Raw genomic sequence first — 18,440 nt, forward strand, 5'->3', positions numbered from 1 at the left:
CTCTGTGCTGGGCCACTCTTCAGCTGACACATCTAAGGTATTGATGTCACGTCTGAATCGCCAAGATTGACCTAAGAAGAAAACCTTCTGGCAGAGCTGATACTCAAAATGAGCAGAACATGGCAGTGATAAGACAAGGAAAACCAGGTAGCTTTAAAATTAAGCAAAATATATTTGGAATTCTCCACACCACATGTCCCTTCACTAAGGCAAGGGCATCACAGCTGTGCTGTGGAAACGCAGTTACTTTTAACTTTTTCCTCTCTTTCTTCTGACAGACCTATCTGACCCCAGGTGCACTCGGTGACTTTGGGTAGTGAGACAGGCTGCAGCAGTGGGAAAGCTGCATTCACACTGCACCTCTCTGTGAATGAGCAGGGCCAGACCACAGCTGCTTTCAGGTCCAGAGGTGATGGTCTGGTGTCTCTGAAAGGAAGACTAGTCCCATCATACCAAAATGGGCCAAGCTCAGTCTGTAACTGGTGAAGCAGAAGAGAGGAAGTTGCTTTCCAGGTGGACTGCCCAATTTCCTAAGCAGTTCTGAAAAAAATCCACTGGAGGTGGCTTGGTAGACTGCTTTTGCCGAGCTCATGTAGCCATAAAAAAGTCTGTCCAAACAGTGAACTAGAAGGCTTTCCTTTTCTTCTTCTTCCCACCTGCCACCTTATTCCTGACACCAATAGCTTCTTCTGTGTCATCATCATCATTGCGAGATCGCTTCTTCTCTCCCTGCTCCCGCAGCTCCTGCAATGCAATCAAGACATTCATTAACCAAGAGTTCTGGCACCCAAGGAAATTCAGACTACAACAGTGAGAAGAGGGACAAAAAGCCAGCACCCACCATTCGAGCAAATCTCTGGGCCTCAGCCACACGCTCTGTCAGCATCATAACTTCTTCCTCTTGCATGGGGAATGCTGGCAGCTTCTTGCCAATCAGGTGTTCAATGCGCTGGAACAGCTCTACATCGTACCTGAGAAAAGACAAGACACCAGTTTGAATCAGCCCTCTTGAGACTGCTTCAGCTGTCACCACCCACAGACATCACCCCTTTTCTCCAGCCCACAGATATTGTTAGCTTGTGCTGATGGTCTTACAAGCAACTCATAATTGCATCCGAACGATGCCATCGTTGAGGATGTCTTCACTGATTTATTCAGCTCATCTCAGTTCAAAGTATTTGGCAAAGCCTTTTTTAGACAAATACTTCAGTATTTATCAAAAAACCACACTTACTTAACCCGTATTATGTACTATAAAAATGTATGTATATTATACAATCAAGTTATAAACAGTTAGTTCTGCTCATTACGTGCCTGCTTCTAGAATTTATCCTAGACTTTTCTCCCTCCCCACCCTGGGCTTAGAATTCTCTCCCCTTTAACTAAATAAATCCAGCAGGCACCTCAAAATGAAAAGTAGTATTTTCTTCTCACCCAGGATGAGGTCAGATGTTTTCTGCTCTGAAACACAGCTGGGAAGAGTAGGTCTGCCACATTTTAACACTTACTGTGTGACAAAGGTGATAGATTTGCCAGATCTCCCAGCTCGAGCTGTTCTCCCAACACGATGAATGTAATCCTGAAAACAATTTTCGTGATAAGCAGCAAGATATGTGCACCAAACACAGAACAGAAGTTATGGGAAATCAGCTCATATAATTTTTCTTTAGGAAAGAACAAGAAAATGGGGAGAAAATACAGCCAGGATTAAATACTCAGGACCGTGTGCAGCATTAGGATTTGAGAAGATACTGGCTTGTGGAGGCATATCTTTGGTTTCAACATTTGAATTCCTCTCTTTCTGAAGGAGATCACCTCCAATTATTCAAGACGGCAGGACAAAAATTGTGATACATGACTTTGCTAATGAACTATCACTTCCCTGGAAAGCTGATATTTAAAGTGAGCTAATGTCTGCATTTTCAGTCTTGGGATCTAGTGCTCTACATAGTCTGCCTTCCAGACAAACCCTGTGGCAAGTAGATTTAAATTTGACAAGCACAGTGAAAGGGAGGATGAACGAGAACAATTTGGAAGCGTCTGATCTATTGAGCATCTTCTGTTTATATGGTTTTCCAGGCTGTTTTCCAGGTTTTATACTGCTTTATGGAAATTAAAACACTCCCTTCTCCATGCAGGATCTGTGGAGAAAGGAAGCATCATGAGAAAGGATGTGTTCTATAACGTGGTTAGACAACAGGGAGGGGCATAAAAAATGTAACGATGTCATTCAAGCTGCTGCCCCCACCATTATTTTTTTTAACCATTGTCCTTTTACAATGTCAAAGGCAGTGTCTTCAAAAGAACCACCGTATTTTCTTCTGTTTGCAATGTATAGTAACTCTGATCATTATAAGGAACAACAGCAATTCCTGAAATGCATGTGAATGGCATGCTTTCTGAAACTAGGCTGGGAAACAAAGTCATACCCCTAAGGTAATACTATACTTTCTATAAGGTAGAGAGTTAGTAACTCACTTTTTTTCAGTTTGCTGTACTTTTGTGATATGAAGGTGAAACGTATTAAAGACATCTTTCTTGATCAAATCCTCATTGAGCATAATGGGAGAATTTTTACTTTTTTGGGTTTTGGGGTTTTTTTTTGTTTGTTTGTTTTTTTGTTGGTTTTTTGTTGGTTTTTTTTTAAACACAGTTTAAAATGTGAAGGCAGACCTGGATCACAGGAACGGAGATGACTACCTGAAACCAGCAATATGTTAAAACTATTTCCAAAGTCTAGAAGCCCTTTAATGTAATACGGCAAAACACATACTCTGAGCAGAAATACAAAGACAGAACATCCCTCACTTCCCCTCTCCACTTATGGGATCAGTTCTGCAATCCAGATGAGGCCACCCAACCAAACTGAGATACCAACTCAATTGCAGAGGCTGAACTACATCCTTTAATCTAGGGAAGTGTGAACTAGACCTCCAGTCAGCAGAACAGAGAAAAGGTGGTTTTGTTCCTTTGTCTAGCTTCACTACACCTCCCGGTGACCAGAAGCGCTCTCTCAGCTGGCACACAGACTAGCTTACCTTAGAGTGTGTAGGAATATCAAAGTTTATCACCACATCTACGTGTGGGATGTCCAGACCTCTGCTTGCAACATCAGTAGCCAGCAGAATAGAACGTGCCTTTGCCTTGAACTTGTTCAGAGAGCCCAAGCGTTTATTCTGGAAGAGAGGAGGCCAAAAGGGAACGAGAGAATAATGCTCATTCTGGTTAATACGCTCTTGTTGAAATACTGGTACAGAAGAACTGGGGGAGAAACTACTCAAAAATTTCACTTCTCTAACTTCTTTCTGAACTATTACAGAATCAATGGCAGCATTCACTTTAGTTAAATTTCTAGGGATCAGTCCAGTCCACTAGCTGTGAAATACTCCTTCTGCAAGGTAGTTGTGACTCAGTATGGTGCAGCCCAATTTCCCATTTCCCATTTCTCCCATCTACTGCATTGTGCGGGGTATGCCCATACCTGACTCATCTGCCCATGGAGGGGAATGGCAGTGAACCCCAGGTTGCGGAGCAGTAGAGCAGTCCTCTGAGTGTTGTTACATGTACTACAGAATATCATGAAAGAGTTTCCAGCTAGTTCATTCAAGATGTAAACCAGGTAGCTGTCCTGTGAAGAGAGAGAGAGAGAAGAAAAGAGAAAGAAAGAAAGAAAGAAAAAAAAACCAAACCAAAAACCCCCCAGAGATAATCACATATGCTGCCACATTAAAGAGTAAGTATAAGCCAGCAAAGATGGCAAGATATTGGGCAGACGTGGGAACAGCAAGACAAGACACAATCAGAAGAGGGAAGAAAGAGAAGTGGCATTACCTTGAATTTGGAGGGGATGAAAATGTAATACTGCTGTAGTTTTTCAACTGTCTGATATTTGGAAGACACAGCACATTTAACAGGATTCTTCAGAGCAGCACGCTGGAGTTTTTGAACCTGGGAAGATCAATGTAAGTTAGTACTAGACGGACAGAGATTTTGTCAGAAACCTGTATCATACAGTCTAGTCAACAGTATAGCCTGATGGAAGAACTAAAGCAGAGTACTCTGCTCTCACCTTCTTGGTCATGGTAGCAGAAAACAGGAAGGTCTTTCTGTCTCGAGGAATCACTTTTAATATCTTATCCACCTGTAAAAATAGAAAGGAAATGGAAATGCTGAATACAACAGCAATCAAGACATAAGCCTACTCCAAATATAATGATCATCCAAATGAACAGTAATACATGTGTGCAACTTAGACTCACAGTAGGAACAGACTTCCCCTCTTCTAAAGGAAAGGTGTAGGCTGATAGCTTGCTGACAATTAGGCAGTGTGAACTCCAGAAGTCCAAGAGCAGTGCAAGTATCAGGCAATATTCCTATAGGAACGTGCGTGTGATCGTGTTCTACAGTAACTGTGTCAATGTCATGCGCTCCAGAGAAACCAGTAGATTTCAGAGACAAAATGCCTCCTACGGTCTTGCTAGTGTTCTGCAGAACTCTGCTAAAGTTCTATTCCCACCATAGACTTTTGTGCAATTATTAGATCTCAGTTACAATTTGCCATTAATTTCTACAGAACAGCTCAGTGTTTACTATGTGGCTGTATGAAGCGATTTTAAAGGGACTCATCCGGTGTTCCAAGCTCTTCTTTTAGCAGATTCCTACCTCTGTCTCAAAATCCATGTTAAGGATCCTGTCAGCCTCATCCATCACTAGGAACTTCAGAGCTCGTAAGTTGAAGCCCTTTGTGTTCTCCAGATGATCAACTAGACGGCCAGGGGTTGCTACCAACAAAATCACAAGAGCAAATTTAGAATAAAAGCAAAGGAAAAGATCCAAAGAGGCGAGAGAGTAATCCGTTACAGAAATGGGATTCTTTGCCCAAGAAAAGTAAAGGCAGGTTGCTTTATGGGAAGGATTCTTTTATAGGATATCTTTAGAATGTTTTGAAGACAGACTAATGGAGTCAGACCCTCTGAAGAATGCCCTCCTTCCCCTTCTCCCCCTAAAAAAAACCCAAAACCAAACACGCAAAACAAGACAGACTGTAGATGAGCTGTACTGAGAAGGATGAGACCAGCATTTTGAATACTTGAGGAGAATGAAAAACCAAGCCAAAGGCAGTCTAGCAGGAATGCTTTGGAATAAGCTTGTAGCAGCAAGGCTACTGGTGTATAGTTGAGAAAAATTAACAAGCCAGTACTCAGATCTCAGGACAAAAACAAATGAAGGATGTACTCTCACTTCTCCTTCAAATGCACAAAACCTTTTGGCACTCTTTCTTTGGACAACTGCAGTTTGGTAATATTCATACCCTGTACCCCCAAGCATGTGAACTTACCAATTATTACATGTGGTTTCTTGGCTAAGGCCAGAGATTGAGACATCGTGTCAATTCCACCCACAATAACCGCTGCAGGACAAAAAAAATACAGTGAATCTCTCGGCATAGCACCAGCCAGACCCTGGTACTATAGTGTTTCCTCCTACTCCCTGCCACCCACAACAACTCTGTACAAATGAAAGGCTACATATCTTTACGAGAATTAACTTTATTTTAGCACACCTGACCTTCCCAGGCCTCTTAAGCCATACAACTGAGTCCTTACCGACCCCGGATATTTTCTTTTCACAGCTGAAAGAGCTACAGGCAGAATCTATTCCTTGCAGCTTAACTCAGCTGCAAAAATCCAGGAATTCTAAAAATACCCACAAAACTTTTATGTTTATAGAGAATATCTTAGGAACCAATACAGACAGTCTGAAGGAAAGATTAAACTATATCACACTACAGAGTGGAGCTCTCTGCAGTTTCCCCAGACAACTGAGAAGATTATCTTCTACTTCCATCTTTAACTGTTTGGATATAAGATGCAGAAGAGCTGCAGACTACTCCATGAGGAAAGACCATACAGTCTTTCTTTCCCAAACCTGATATCAGATTTCTGTCTTCCAGCATCATGAGCTTTTCTCACCTTTTGTTCAACCCTCCATACAAACACTCTGTACTTTTTCCTTTGCAATCTAGAGCTGACAAATTTCAGTTTCAAACTTCAGCAGTCTTCAAGAAAAATGCTCCAGTATCACAAAGCTACTTACTACTGTGGACTCCAATGGAAGATCCAAGAGCTTCAAACTGCTCTGAGATTTGGAAGGCCAGCTCCCTTGTTGGTGTGAGGACAAGAGCAAATAATCGCTGAGGTGTTTCCAGCAGTGCTTGAAGAATTGGCAAAGCAAAGGCTCCTGTTTTTCCAGAGCCAGTTTCTGCCAGTCCAATGATATCTCTGCCTACAAGGAGCAGCAACAAGGAAAAAAAACTATTACAAATCTAGACCAGAGAAAGAAGCCTTTAAAGCACTGTGCAGTAAAGCACAAGAATTCCCTAAGGATAGGAAAAAAAGGAGACACGCAAAAGGTAAGGAAGAACAAAGGGCCAAACCAAAAAATTTCAGAACATCTCTGCAGCATTTTTAGAGCGCAACTTCATTTGTACAATATTACAGTCTCCATCCTTTTCCATTCTCTAGTTAAACTTCTGCCAATATACGGATTTTCATACAAACTCTAGGTTCAGAAAAGCTTTATTATTTGTCAAATCTGTCTGTCCATTTACAGCCTATTGCTTCTATCTGGGTAAGTATTCTAGACCAACTGTTGTTTGTTTACTGGTTTACAAGGAAATAAGACGCTAGTGCTTGAGACTTCGGTCATACCAACTACAAGACAACAGCACTACCAAACTCACATTTCACAAGCCACAATCAATTTTATGCCATTGATTAAGAGACTAATCTAAACCGGTTTGCAGCAGGAAGGATTAGGACAGCAAGTCCTTTGTCCAAAACCAGTGCAGACAACAGGGTAGAATTCATCAGTAGAATCCATTTTGATCTCCTAAACTTCTACAGTTGAGAAGAACATGCTGTCAAAAGGCCTTAAACTGGAGACGACTTCTCAGGAATGCAATCTTACTTTTGTTTTTGTCAAGAGATTCTTATATATGGAGTAGAGTCTGACAACAGTAAAGTACTAGGACAGAGTAGACACTGAAAGTTTATTCTCATTCTGTCACTACATAAATCTGTTCTTGCTTCGCAGTGGGTTGGTTTTTTTTTTTTTTTTTTTTAAAAAAAATCAACAACCAACCAAATATTCTAGAGGCAGAAATGCTTGCTGGATTCAGTAATTTATTTTCCTGTAATTCCAGGATGTTTACAGAAAGTCACTGTGGTATGGTTATTATTCACTCCAGAAATCTAATTTCTAAGAATTGCCTGCTCACAGCAAAGCAGATTATACAAGCTATGTAATCAGTCAAGGCATCTCCAATTTCAGACACACACTGTAGGTCTCTACCAGAAGAGGCACAGCCCTAAATCTATCAGAACTTTCCTGTGTATCCTTGAGTATTTCAGAAAGAAAATGGTTGATGCAAACTAGCAGCTCAAATGATTGACAATAATTCTGTTTAACATGGAGAGTCAGAACTATGCAACAGTAGTGAACATTCAAGAACTCACGTTTGTACCCATTCGAAAGTTTGCAACTGTGGGCAGCGTTACATGAGAAATTAGTATTCTAAGCTCCACCTGGGAAGGACGCAAGAATGAACACAAAGACTACTTCTAGACAGAAATCTTCAATGATGAAGGAGTGAGAACACTCTCATCCCTGCCACTTACTTCTCACTCAGCAAAATTCATTCACATAGAGCTCCTGGGGCATCCCCAGATTTGGGATCAGAGAAGCACACTGCTCACCTTGGAGAGCCACTGGAATAGCCTCAACTTGGATCTTTGTTGGCACCTTCCATCCTAACTGGTCACAAGCTTCACACAGGACATCTGTCACTCCCTGAACATTAGTGAAAAGAGAAAAGGGACACAGACATCACCAAGGGGACCTAAATTAAATCATACAGTTACGTTAAAAACATGCTGCAACACAGCCAAGCTTGTCTCTAGCAGAGACAAACCCCATCAGGCCCTCACTGCAACTACATGAAAGGGCAGGCTGCTCAGTGATCCTCACCTCCACCAGTAACTCCACAGATTTGTTCAAAACCGCCAGAGGTGACTGCCATCAGCAAGAAACTAGTCATTTCCCCCCCTGGCTTACACAAGGAACTTTCCACGCACCCCCAGGTGTCTCTCTTCCCCTCTGGGGATATCCCACGACCACGGACAAAGGAAAACGCCTGGGCAAGTTAACGCAACTGAAGACACAGGCAGCCGGCTGAGCAGCACAGAGCAGAGCAGCAAGGCCAACCTCACCGGAGCAGAGGCCTGAACTCCCCAGACCTCCTGCCCGAGCACGGCACCACGCCCGCGGCGACGGCGGCCCACGCGTCTGCCCCCCCCCCCCCCCCGCGCACCGGCGGCCCCGCCGGGCCTTGGGCCGCCTGCGGCCTGCACGGCCTGCCACACCGGGCTGTGCGAGGAGCTTCCCCCGGCCGGATACGCGGGACGGCGGAGGGAGCAGCAGGGGCAGAAGCGGCTCCAGCCCGGGCTCACCAGGTCCTTGAAGCTCCGTGGCTCTTCCACCGCCGCCTCCGGCTCCGCCGCCCGCCCTTCCTCGCCTCCTGCCGCCATTTTGCACCGTCCCTGCCTGAGGCAGCGCAGAGCACTCTGGGAGCTGTAGTCCCGCCCTCCGTCTCTTGGCGCGTTACGGGATTTGTAGTTCGGAGGAAAGAGCCAATCGGAGCGGGCGGGGCGGGGCTCGAGGGGCCGCGCGCGGCGGCCGTTACCCGCCGGGGCGGTCGCTATGGCCGCTGCTGTGGGCGGCCGGGGCCGGGCGGGCCGCGCTGCGGCGGCGGTCGCGCTGCCGTGAGGTGCGGGCCGTCTCGTCTGCCTGAGGGCAGAAGGCGTCTTCTGCGCCCGGGGTCCTTCAGGGCGCAGCCCTCTGGGCAGCGGGTGTGACGCTCGGGGCACCGAGTGCCGCCCTTGTCTCCTCTCCTGAGGTAAAGGAGCCGGCGGCGGCCGAGCTGCCGCGTCTGTGCGAACGCCCTGACTGTGCGCAAGGCTGTCGAGCAGCACGCTTGAGGAGGCCTTTCCTCTACATGTGTTCAAGGCTTGTTTTCTTAAGACTTAATTGGGCTTCTGCACGGGGGGAGGTGATTTATGTGGCGAGTGCTGTGCTTGGCTAAATTAGAAACTGTGGGTGGATTTTCGCTGAACTCCAGAGAGCCCTCCAGGGAAGGGGTTGTTACGGAGCTATGGCCACCTGTATTGGGATAAGAGCACACAGAACTGGCTGTGTGAAAACCTGCCTGCTTGGCATTAACCGCAAGTGGCTAAGCCTCTGGCCTGCAGCTCAGCGTTTGCACTGCTTAGGCAGCGTGTGTGGTGGCATTCTGTATTCATAAATTCTACGGTTGTGAAAGAACAAGAGAAAATGAGCTAGCCAGGCACAAAAAATATCAGAACATATATAAACTTACATCTATAATACATATAAAGAGCAAATTAACTTCTTCAGAAGCGCTGGTATGAAACATTTTGACCTGCTAGTGAAGGGAAAAAAAGAAAACTGTCATTGTTCCACCTTGTTTTCCTGTTTATGGTAATTGCCAGTGTGCAACTGTGAAGTCCCAGAAATACGTAAAATAAACTGAACTGTGGCAACTCACAGCATGAAATAAGAGAATAGGGGATGGGTATGGATGCAAACACTCCCCCAGCTCTCTTGATTGCTGCTGTTGTGACTCAGGCAGGGAGCCTGCAAGCGCACAGTGAGAAGTGAAAATGGTGATGGATTTAGTGCCCTCTGAGGGAGAGCAGCATCAAAATATCATGTCACGAAGGTAGTTCCTGAGCTCATTGGTTTCCATCTGGTCTGGGTGTGGCCTCTCTGATTTGTAGTCCCAATGCTGACTGCAGAAGGGCAACCTTGCAGCTAGGTGAACTTCCTTTGTTTTAGGGAAAAGGATGCTAACCTATCCAAGAGCCCGGGCTTTGAAAGGATAGCAGAGCTGACTGCAAAATGGAACTCATGACTGCATTTCTGAGCAGACCTCCCTTTCCCTTGCTGTTTGGGAAGCCTGGCTGGGTGTGTTCACAGTGGAAATGCTGACGTACCTGAGCATCTGTCACTGGATTCCAAGTGTGCCATTTCCGCTGCTCCCAGAACAATGAGGAAAGTGAGAGGAAATCCGAACAAACTCTCTGCGTGACAGGGAAAGGAGAGGAAACCTGAAACAATTCACTGGGCAGCAGTGGAAATGAAACTGCTGCATCCCACTGTGCTCAGCAGCAGTGATTTTAAAATAAGAAATTAAAAAAAAAAAAAGCCAACAAAAAAAACCCAACAAGAAACACCCAGTGTAGATGCTAGTGATGACCATATGTTTCAAAAATTACAGCAGTCTGAGCCATGAGCTTGCTATATATCATTAGTACTAAAGGTTAAGCCTGGCCAGCACTTAGACATGAACCCATTGTAAGAGTCACTGGGATGCCTCTGGAAATGGAGTCAGGGATGTGACAGGACGTTACTGCTTGTGATTCTTTGTTGAACTCATTGCCCATATAATATGGTAGGTGCTGTTTTGGTGGTGAGCAGGGTGGAGCAATTCTATTCTGGTGAAATTCCAGTTTGGGTAAGTCCCTTTTGTCAGTAGATGTATTTGAATAAAAGTTCCCTCCTGTTCTAAAATGCTGTTGTGAACACTCATATATAATAAAATAAGTACCTCTTCTAAATGGCGATTCTCTTTTTGTGTGGTTCAGCACAGGGCACTGCAGATTATACTGGATTTAGAAATTTTCACTCCAGGGCTTCTAGACTTGGCTTTTGACCAAATACGTTTCTAGCCCTACTGCATGTTACAAGCTCAGTCTTCCTTAGGGGGGACAGGGTGGGAGCATCCGCAGTGGATGAATTTTAGTGCAGGTATAATGCCAACTATTTCGTAAGGGATGCATAATAAGACAAGATAGACAGTGTGTATAGTAGGTCGCAGTTAATGGTAAATGGTCCTGTCTCCCCGCTGGGGTGCCCAGAGAGAGGCTATTGGGATATCCTCACTCCCTGACTGCACTTGGGCTCCTTTGTCATTGACACCTTTTGTTATGCTTTCAAAACATATTATGGGACTTCATGTTAAAATGGTGCTTGCATTCCTGCTTCACTGTTGAATCATTCCTCCCTGCAGCAGTTTCAATAAAAGGGGAGTAAAAATGGCATCATGAGGCCAGGCTTCATAACTGCCAGCCCAGGCTAAACATCAAATCACACACGTACCCTTCTCCCCCCGCTGCCTAGCTACCAAAGGAAGGTTTCCACCAGCACGTCTACTACTTTGAAGGGTAAATAACATAACTGCTAGCAAAAAAAGCTGCTTATCAAAGACACTTCCCCCAAATGTTGCTTGTGACTCTAAGGGAGTCACAATATTGGAACTAAGCCAATACTAATACTGGAGTAGGTGAACCCCTGTCCCAGCGCAGGTCGCTTGCTTCTGGTGCTTTCTTGGTACCAGCTCTAGTGCTCATCTGACCTAGCAGTGAGCTGTTTCAGGGAGCAAAAGGAGTAAGAAATGAATCTTGCCCCCAGATATGATAGATTTCTGCCAGCACAGCTCCCAAAGCTGGTTCCCCAGGGTATCACATGAGATCCAGTGCTGACCGCGTGGGAGGAGACAGGACGGCATGCCAGGAGCTGGGTGAGGAGGATCCGACCGCCTCCTGCCCTGTCTGCTAGCTGCTAGATCAAGTGTAGCTGAGGTGTGAGGGTGCAGACTTAAATTCACGGGACCACCTGGCTTAGAAGGTGCCCAATAGCACTGAATGGGTTTTGGAGCAAACTAAGTCACACAGCTCCTCTGTCTTGTGTAGGATTACAGATCTTCCCATCTGCAGGTCCCACTCGCTGCCTGAGCCTCCTTTTGCATTCCTAGGAAACAAACCTGGAGCAGGGAGTGGCTGAGACCTGGCCAGGAGTGCGTGGTACCTTGGACTCAATTACACTTGCACAGCAGCACTGTGCAACAGTCCAAATCCTGACTTCAAGTGACGGGTTCGCCTAGGGAAAAACAGAACAGAAGCAGGATTTTTTACCTGTGTGGCTGAGACTGGAAGCAAAAGTATCTGATTTGTCCCCAGCTGCTGAAACAGTGGCTGTGATTGCAGTGCAGGACTGTGCTGAGCACAGCAAACCAGCCCTCGTGAAGCTCTAAGCTATCAAATTCAGATCCTTCTGCCAGTCAGATTAGTCTGTTCAGAGCTGTTGTTGTTCCTGTGATGTTCCCTGTGTGTGGACGTGTGGACGAAACTGCATTGCCAGAAAACTGGGAGGAGGTAGGAGAAGTACATGTTACATAATTTTCTCTGTGATGATAAAACCAGCCATCTCAGATCATGGTAAAGTTCTTACTGATCTGGTGGAGTTAGCTGGTGATACACTGGAGCACTAGGAGAAATTTCGGATCGTGTCTGCCTTTGCATAGTGTGCAGTTCACACTCCAAAACCACACTTACGTGCTCACACATATGCACTGCAGTGTTTGCGTGTCAGAGACCAACATCCACAGTGTACATGGGCTAATATGCACATCAGGGTATGCACTCACACAGACATAAACGCATACACTCATACACAAATGCCAGCTGTGTGGCATGGAGCTGGTGACCCCACTTTTCATTCTTGCCTTCTAAACACATCCAGCTGCCTCGTATTGATTCCCTGGCTCCAGTGCCTGGAGCATGAAATCGAGGTGGGTGAGCCAGGGGGCAAGAATGTGATCACATGCAGGTGTGCAGAGAGACACTGACACAAAAGTGCTTCATATTCATTTAATCGAACCAGAAGCATACTTGTTCATTTCTGGCAAACAGGCACGGGCATTACAAGCATCTGAGTCATGCTGTAAGGGATCAAAGCTTTTGTTGTTCTTATGTGTGAAAACAAATGTTGATGTTATGAGAGGAAGAGACAAAAAGGACAAGGATTCAAGCTTTGTGAGGTGGAGTGTTGCCCTTCCTAAGAGTTTGCTCAGTGTTACAGAATTACAGAGTGGGTTTTTCTGATCATCTTGATTCACGCATCTGCAGGGAAGCTTCCCTTATCCCTTGGGGCATGCTTGTGGAGGTGGAATTATCCCTGCATTCACTCCTCTAGTTGTCTCAAGTTAGTTTCTGGGGTCTCTTCTTTGTACCTCTTCCAGGTACCGACATGATCCCTGTCATCACAGTACTTGAGAACTTTTCAATATTTGTCCCAGAAACATCCTTGTGAGGTAGGGAAATGCCACTGTCCCCATTTTAGACAGAGAACTAAGGCACTGAGGGGTCAAAAATCACAAAGGACATAGTTAACAGAACAGTCACTTGAAACAGGGTCCCAGTCCTTCCTCCTGCTTCGTAAGTGCTCTGCCACTGAATCATCCTACTCCTCTGCACCCCTCCTGAGTATTAGTACCAGTACATATTTTGCTGACATGAAGCCTTCCCTGGGAAGCATTGCTAGGAGTATGTGTAGCTCTCCATGAGTGCTGCCTCCTCCCTCACAAACTACTGTGGGTCTCACAGACTGCTCAACTGCATGGAGAGCGGCACTTCCACCTCTCAGATATGCTCCCATCACAGCTGGGCTCCAGCTCAGACCAGTAACACCAGCCTACAGTTCCTTCCTTGTTGCAAGAGATGTAACTGCTTTCTTCCATCAGTGCCCTGAGGCAGGCTCTGGTCCCAGGGTCACTGACCTGTCCTTCTCCCTGTTTTGGTTCCTAAGATCTGTCACTGGCTGACTGTGTTTCACCTATTTTATAACTGCCAGCATTCAGGTCATGCTTTCCTTTTCCTACAGGGACTTGCCCTCCCTCACAGCCAAAGAACAGGTAACTTGCTCTCACACGCCACAGACTTGCTTTGCCTCTAAGAACAGCTGCTTTCCTTTGGAGCAGAGGCCTCCTTTTTAAAAGAAAAAAAAAAATCTTTAAATACAATATCAAAACCTTAAAATAATCCTATGTAAATAAATAGAACACAGACATCACAGTTCTCAGCCTGGAGAGGTTTCTTCAAACGGGATAACATTTTCTGGCCCTGCTATTTCACCCTGGGATGATGAGCCATCCGTACAGTCTCTTATAGCTGGAGCTGCTTCCTTCAACAGCCTTTCAGATGTACCTTGGTAATGGGGCTGTACTGGAAATTGGCAGCTGCTGGCTTTTTGAGGGTACCCCAGCCCTTTCACCACTCATAGATTCATAAGTTATTTACAAACCAGGTTCAGTCAGCACCAGGACTGCAGGGATTTCAGCAGCCTCCTGACCCGCTTCTTTTTGCTGCCTTGGGGAAGCAGAGCCAGGGAGATGGCTGGGGAAACACAGGTCTGAGGAATGTCCACCCACCCCTGCCTTCAGGCTCTGGGATCTGCTGCTGTGTACACAATAGTCCACGTGTCCATCGTAACCTCCAACCTGGATCGGGTGGCTGCTGTCAGTTGGCGGGGTCTGTGTGTGTGGAAGCTCTAGCTTCCTAGCAGGAAGGCGTTTGTGTTCGTATAGATGAGGCACATGAGACGTGCACAGCTGTGTGGATTAGCACCACCAATATTATGATGGCAACAGGTAGCAGTGCTAATGGTGACAATTCATAACGTAATGTCTCCGAGCCCGGTTTTACTTATGGAGCAAACACTCTTTCAGCTGGATGGTCTTGGGATCTCAGCAGTGTTTTTAGCACCCAAGCTGAGTCTCCTCGTGCGTGGGGAAAGCTCTGTCCTGGACTCAAGAAGTTCACAAACTTCATCCATTGCCCTGGTGCAGGTCTCGAGGTTGGCAGCCAGCTTCTGGATTTTGGCCTTCAGCACAGCCTGGCTCACTTTTGTGACCTCCTTTGTGTATTCTGGCACGAGGAAGCTGTGGGAGCCGCAGAAGACCATGAAGCAGACGGAGTTGTACAGCGAGATGGAGGCCCTCTTCTCCGACTGGCGCAGCGTGGGGTCCCCCGGACCCTGCCCCCGGCGGAGGAACTCCAGGCAGCCGAGGATTTCCCTCATCTGTTTCCGACAAGTCGTTGCGATTTCCTGCACCTTCCTCACCTCCCGGGAATTGCAGAGCACTAAGGAGAGATCAGAGGTGATGCTGACGGCCCCGCCGGCAGTGGCCAAGCCCAGACCCACAGCCGACGCCAGGAGAGAGGCTCCCAGCGTTGCCGGGCTCAGGGACAGCCCCACGATGGCTGTGACTGCTCCCGCGGCGGTCAGGGTGCTCCCGCTGACGTTGGCAATCAGGGACCTTTTGCGGAGCTTGTTGAGTTTACGAGCCGCCTTGTGAAGGTGAGCAATTTGGCCACGCAGCCTCCGTCTCTGATCCAGCAGCTCTACGTGGAAGTGGTGCGTGGGGTCTGGTGTTTGGGGAAAGGCAGCACCGTTTCTCTCCATGGCCTCTGTCCGGAAACAGAAAAGGCTGGGTTGGGATTTATGTTAAAAATATCCATGAGACCTGCTCAGCCTGGACCACCATTTCAGGGATGGCATCCAGCCAATTTTTTTTTTTTCTTCACCCGGCTACATGAAAGGTTTGCTGTCTGCACACACGTACACACTCACGTATACACACACACATGCACGTACACACATGTACATTTAATTACCATGTCGCACTGTAACTTTCAGACAGAGGAACTTTTAAATGTTTTTCTTGTTCCCTGAGTAGACTAAAATATCTTAAGGGCTGGGGTCAGAGGTGCTGTTGTTATTACCTCTGTGAAGACACAAAACGTCTTTTCCAACCCTGCGGACAGAAATTCCCTTGAGAATAAGTGACTCAGTGCCCAGAGTAGTAATGCTGCCAGAACTAATGTGTCGTCCCCATGATGAGATTCAGAGGATCTGCAATATTCAAGGGCATCTTTCTCAAGAAAGGGCAGGCTCTGAGGAGGTGAAAGCACCCTTCCCAGGTTGTTATTTAGGGGTCTTTTCCCATTAAAGGAGGACAGAGGGAAGCTGCTGAGGGGAGTCAAGGTCTGGCTTTTCCATCTAGGAGGTGAGAAGCTCATTGATGCCTCAGACGGGCATTGTGAACATCCTTCCTTTCTTTAAGCCTAAGCAACTCAAGGTCCTGCAGCATTTTTTTCCTATTGTAACCTGGCGTCAGGGTCTGGACAAAGAACCATTGTTCTGTGGCGCTTACTCCAACCTGTGATGGTGGATTACCAATGACAGTGGCAAGGAGGCCTATGGACCTTGTTTAAAAGGTTCATGAAGGGCACATCAGAAAAGTGAGCCCACTTTCAGTGTGCACTCCCTTGGGGATGGGGGAACAGCTGGAAGTACAGGGGCCTGTATTTCTAGAAGGTGAATCTTCAGGGTTTCTGTGCTAGGCAATCTCTGTTTGCTCTCTCTGTTCTTTGTGACAGGGATAGAAAGAAATGTTCCAATAAGCATTTTCAGGTTGCTCTCGGGCGGCAAAGTGCTTTACAAAGGAAGCCAGCACCCTTAACTCTGCTTACATATAGGGCAACTGAGGCAAGGGAGGCAACAGGAGTGATGTAGCATCGCCAGTTGTCTGGCGGCAGCAGAGCTTTTGTGCTCCACAACACTGCACTGTGCACAAGGCTGTGCTGCGTCTGTACCTAGCAAGGTCTAGCCATAGAGCTAAGAAGCTATTTGCAGTCCATAATGCCCTCATAGCCAAAAGAAGTCTCTGCAGCAGAAAGAGTGTGTCCCAGAGCCAACTAAGAAAAACTGTTCATTGCTGCAGCCACCTTTTCACTTCTAAGTCTTCTATACTGTGTGAACTGGAGGTGCCTGGTCCCTCACACGGCACACTATATAGTTAGGATCCTTGGGGCTTCCATTCTGCAGAATCTCTGTGTTTCAGAAGGAGGAAACCATAGTCTTTCCATCCTGAAGCGTGTAAGTAAATAATTCTCACTGCAATTTTTTTCCCGTCTACTTGTCCTAATCCATCTTATGCAGAATCCTTTAGGGCCTCCCCCTATGCCCTTCAGAAAGGCAACCCCAGTCTCTCTTGGTATCATTGGGCCGTTTGAGCCACTTAGTACATTGTGCTTTTCTTAGCTGGAGGCAGTGTCCTCTTATTTTTTACACTATAGTCAGAGATGAAGCTGAAAGCACAAGGACTGACACTAAGCTAAATAGATACCGGCATTTAAATGAACAATGAGCATATCATCAATAAGTTAACAACAGATTATTATGACGATCATTAAATATATCGATTCCTGTAGCCTCTTAACAATTTGTTCTGCAGATTTTCTTGCTGAGAACAGTCTCAAGTAGTAACAGTGGCCATCTCACTGCAGCTAGTAGAACAGTCATTCAATATATAGCATAAGCCGTACAGTGATGCATGTCTTTGGCATACACTGTTTTATGCCAGCATAAAGGAAAACAAAACCAACTCCTGCTCTTAGAGAAAAATCTCCCCAACAATGAAGGTATACATTAGTCCAAAACCTGCAAATGCTTTCCTAATACAGTGCTCGGAAAGACTCCAAAAAATACTGGTTCAAACTTACCTTTAGTTTCCAGCCGACCTCCCCAAAGACAAATTTTGATCTGTTTCTGGAGGAGACCAATTTATAGCTCCTGTGGACCAATTGCTGCGATGGGAATGCTTTGCCTCATACTGGGAGTTTGCCGTTTCCTGCTCTCCCTTGTGCAGAAGGATGTGACACACTGGAAAGTGACCTGCGGGACAGCGAGCACACATCATGTTCAGGAAACGATCCCTGCGAATGAACATTGTGTGTTCGCTTTTCCTGAAGTGTAGGGGGAAAAAGATTTTAAAAAAAATCTCAGCCTATTCCTGGCGCTGAGCTAGTGCAGTCATTCCCCTCAGGGAACAGTTGCCTTTCCCTGAAATAGCAACTGACTTTACTCTGTGCTGGAGTCGCCAATTGCTTGATGACTGAAGTTTCCCCCCAACACACGTTTAGAGCCAGTGGAACATCAGCCAGCCAGCTACTTCATTCAAGGCCAGTGTACTTTTAAAATCCCAGCTCTTTGGGACAATTGTGTGTGTGACTGGCTGGAGCACAGCAGTGCTGCGTGAGAGATGGAGCCGGTGCTCCACTCCATAAAAGGGAAGCAGCTCCACAGCAAGACGATTGCTCTGAATTCCCATCCCTTCTCCTTCTGAGCAGGTAAAACCATGCAGCATCCTGCAAAAGGAGTGATCTCCCTGTGGTTTTGCTCTGTTTCTTAACCATGGGCACCGTGATGGTTGAGAAACAACCGTGTTGTTTTCCTAAGGCGGCTGCCCAGCAATCGATGATCAGAAAGAAACGGTCATTGGGATCCCCTCTTTTGCCACCTGCTGTTGCCTGGCAGTTGTGCCCACATACAGAGTGGCCAGAGGGGGGAAGTGATGAAGGTGTTGGGGAGGAACAGCCCAAGTGACACTCCTGGTGCTGCCTTTCACACCGAGCCAGGGCCAGCTTTTATCAAAGACAGATTCTTTGGATAGGGTCAGG

At 46.3% G+C, this 18,440-nt stretch overlaps 2 protein-coding genes across 3 annotated transcripts; both read right to left on the reverse strand.

Moving 5' to 3' along the window:
* Window positions 1–148: 148 nt before the first annotated feature.
* Window positions 149–8,610, reverse strand: DDX47 (DEAD-box helicase 47). 2 transcript variants are annotated; one of them, XM_052774355.1, is made up of 12 exons: window positions 8,511–8,610; window positions 7,758–7,851; window positions 6,097–6,285; window positions 5,339–5,410; window positions 4,663–4,781; window positions 4,070–4,141; window positions 3,832–3,948; window positions 3,482–3,628; window positions 3,039–3,176; window positions 1,509–1,579; window positions 842–971; window positions 149–744 (listed from the first exon to the last, which is right to left on the reverse strand). In XM_052774355.1, exons 1-12 carry the CDS (start codon window positions 8,586–8,588, stop codon window positions 625–627), a joined length of 1,347 nt encoding a protein of 448 aa, XP_052630315.1. In that variant the 5' UTR covers window positions 8,589–8,610; the 3' UTR covers window positions 149–624. The 2 variants fall into 2 exon arrangements, with proteins under 2 accessions (XP_052630315.1, XP_052630316.1); XM_052774356.1 differs by lacking the exons at window positions 149–744; window positions 842–971; window positions 1,509–1,579 and adding an exon at window positions 1,586–2,141.
* A 4,164-nt stretch (window positions 8,611–12,774) lies between these two features.
* APOLD1 (apolipoprotein L domain containing 1) lies at window positions 12,775–17,666 on the reverse strand. The gene is made up of 2 exons (XM_052774716.1): window positions 17,484–17,666; window positions 12,775–15,386 (listed from the first exon to the last, which is right to left on the reverse strand). The coding sequence occupies exon 2, from the start codon at window positions 15,379–15,381 to the stop codon at window positions 14,641–14,643; it is 741 nt and encodes a 246-aa protein (XP_052630676.1). The 5' UTR covers window positions 15,382–15,386; window positions 17,484–17,666; the 3' UTR covers window positions 12,775–14,640.
* Window positions 17,667–18,440: the final 774 nt, after the last annotated feature.

Source organism: Harpia harpyja, chromosome 23 (genome assembly GCF_026419915.1).
Source record: "Harpia harpyja isolate bHarHar1 chromosome 23, bHarHar1 primary haplotype, whole genome shotgun sequence".
In the NCBI taxonomy this organism is placed as follows: Eukaryota; Metazoa; Chordata; class Aves; order Accipitriformes; family Accipitridae; genus Harpia; species Harpia harpyja.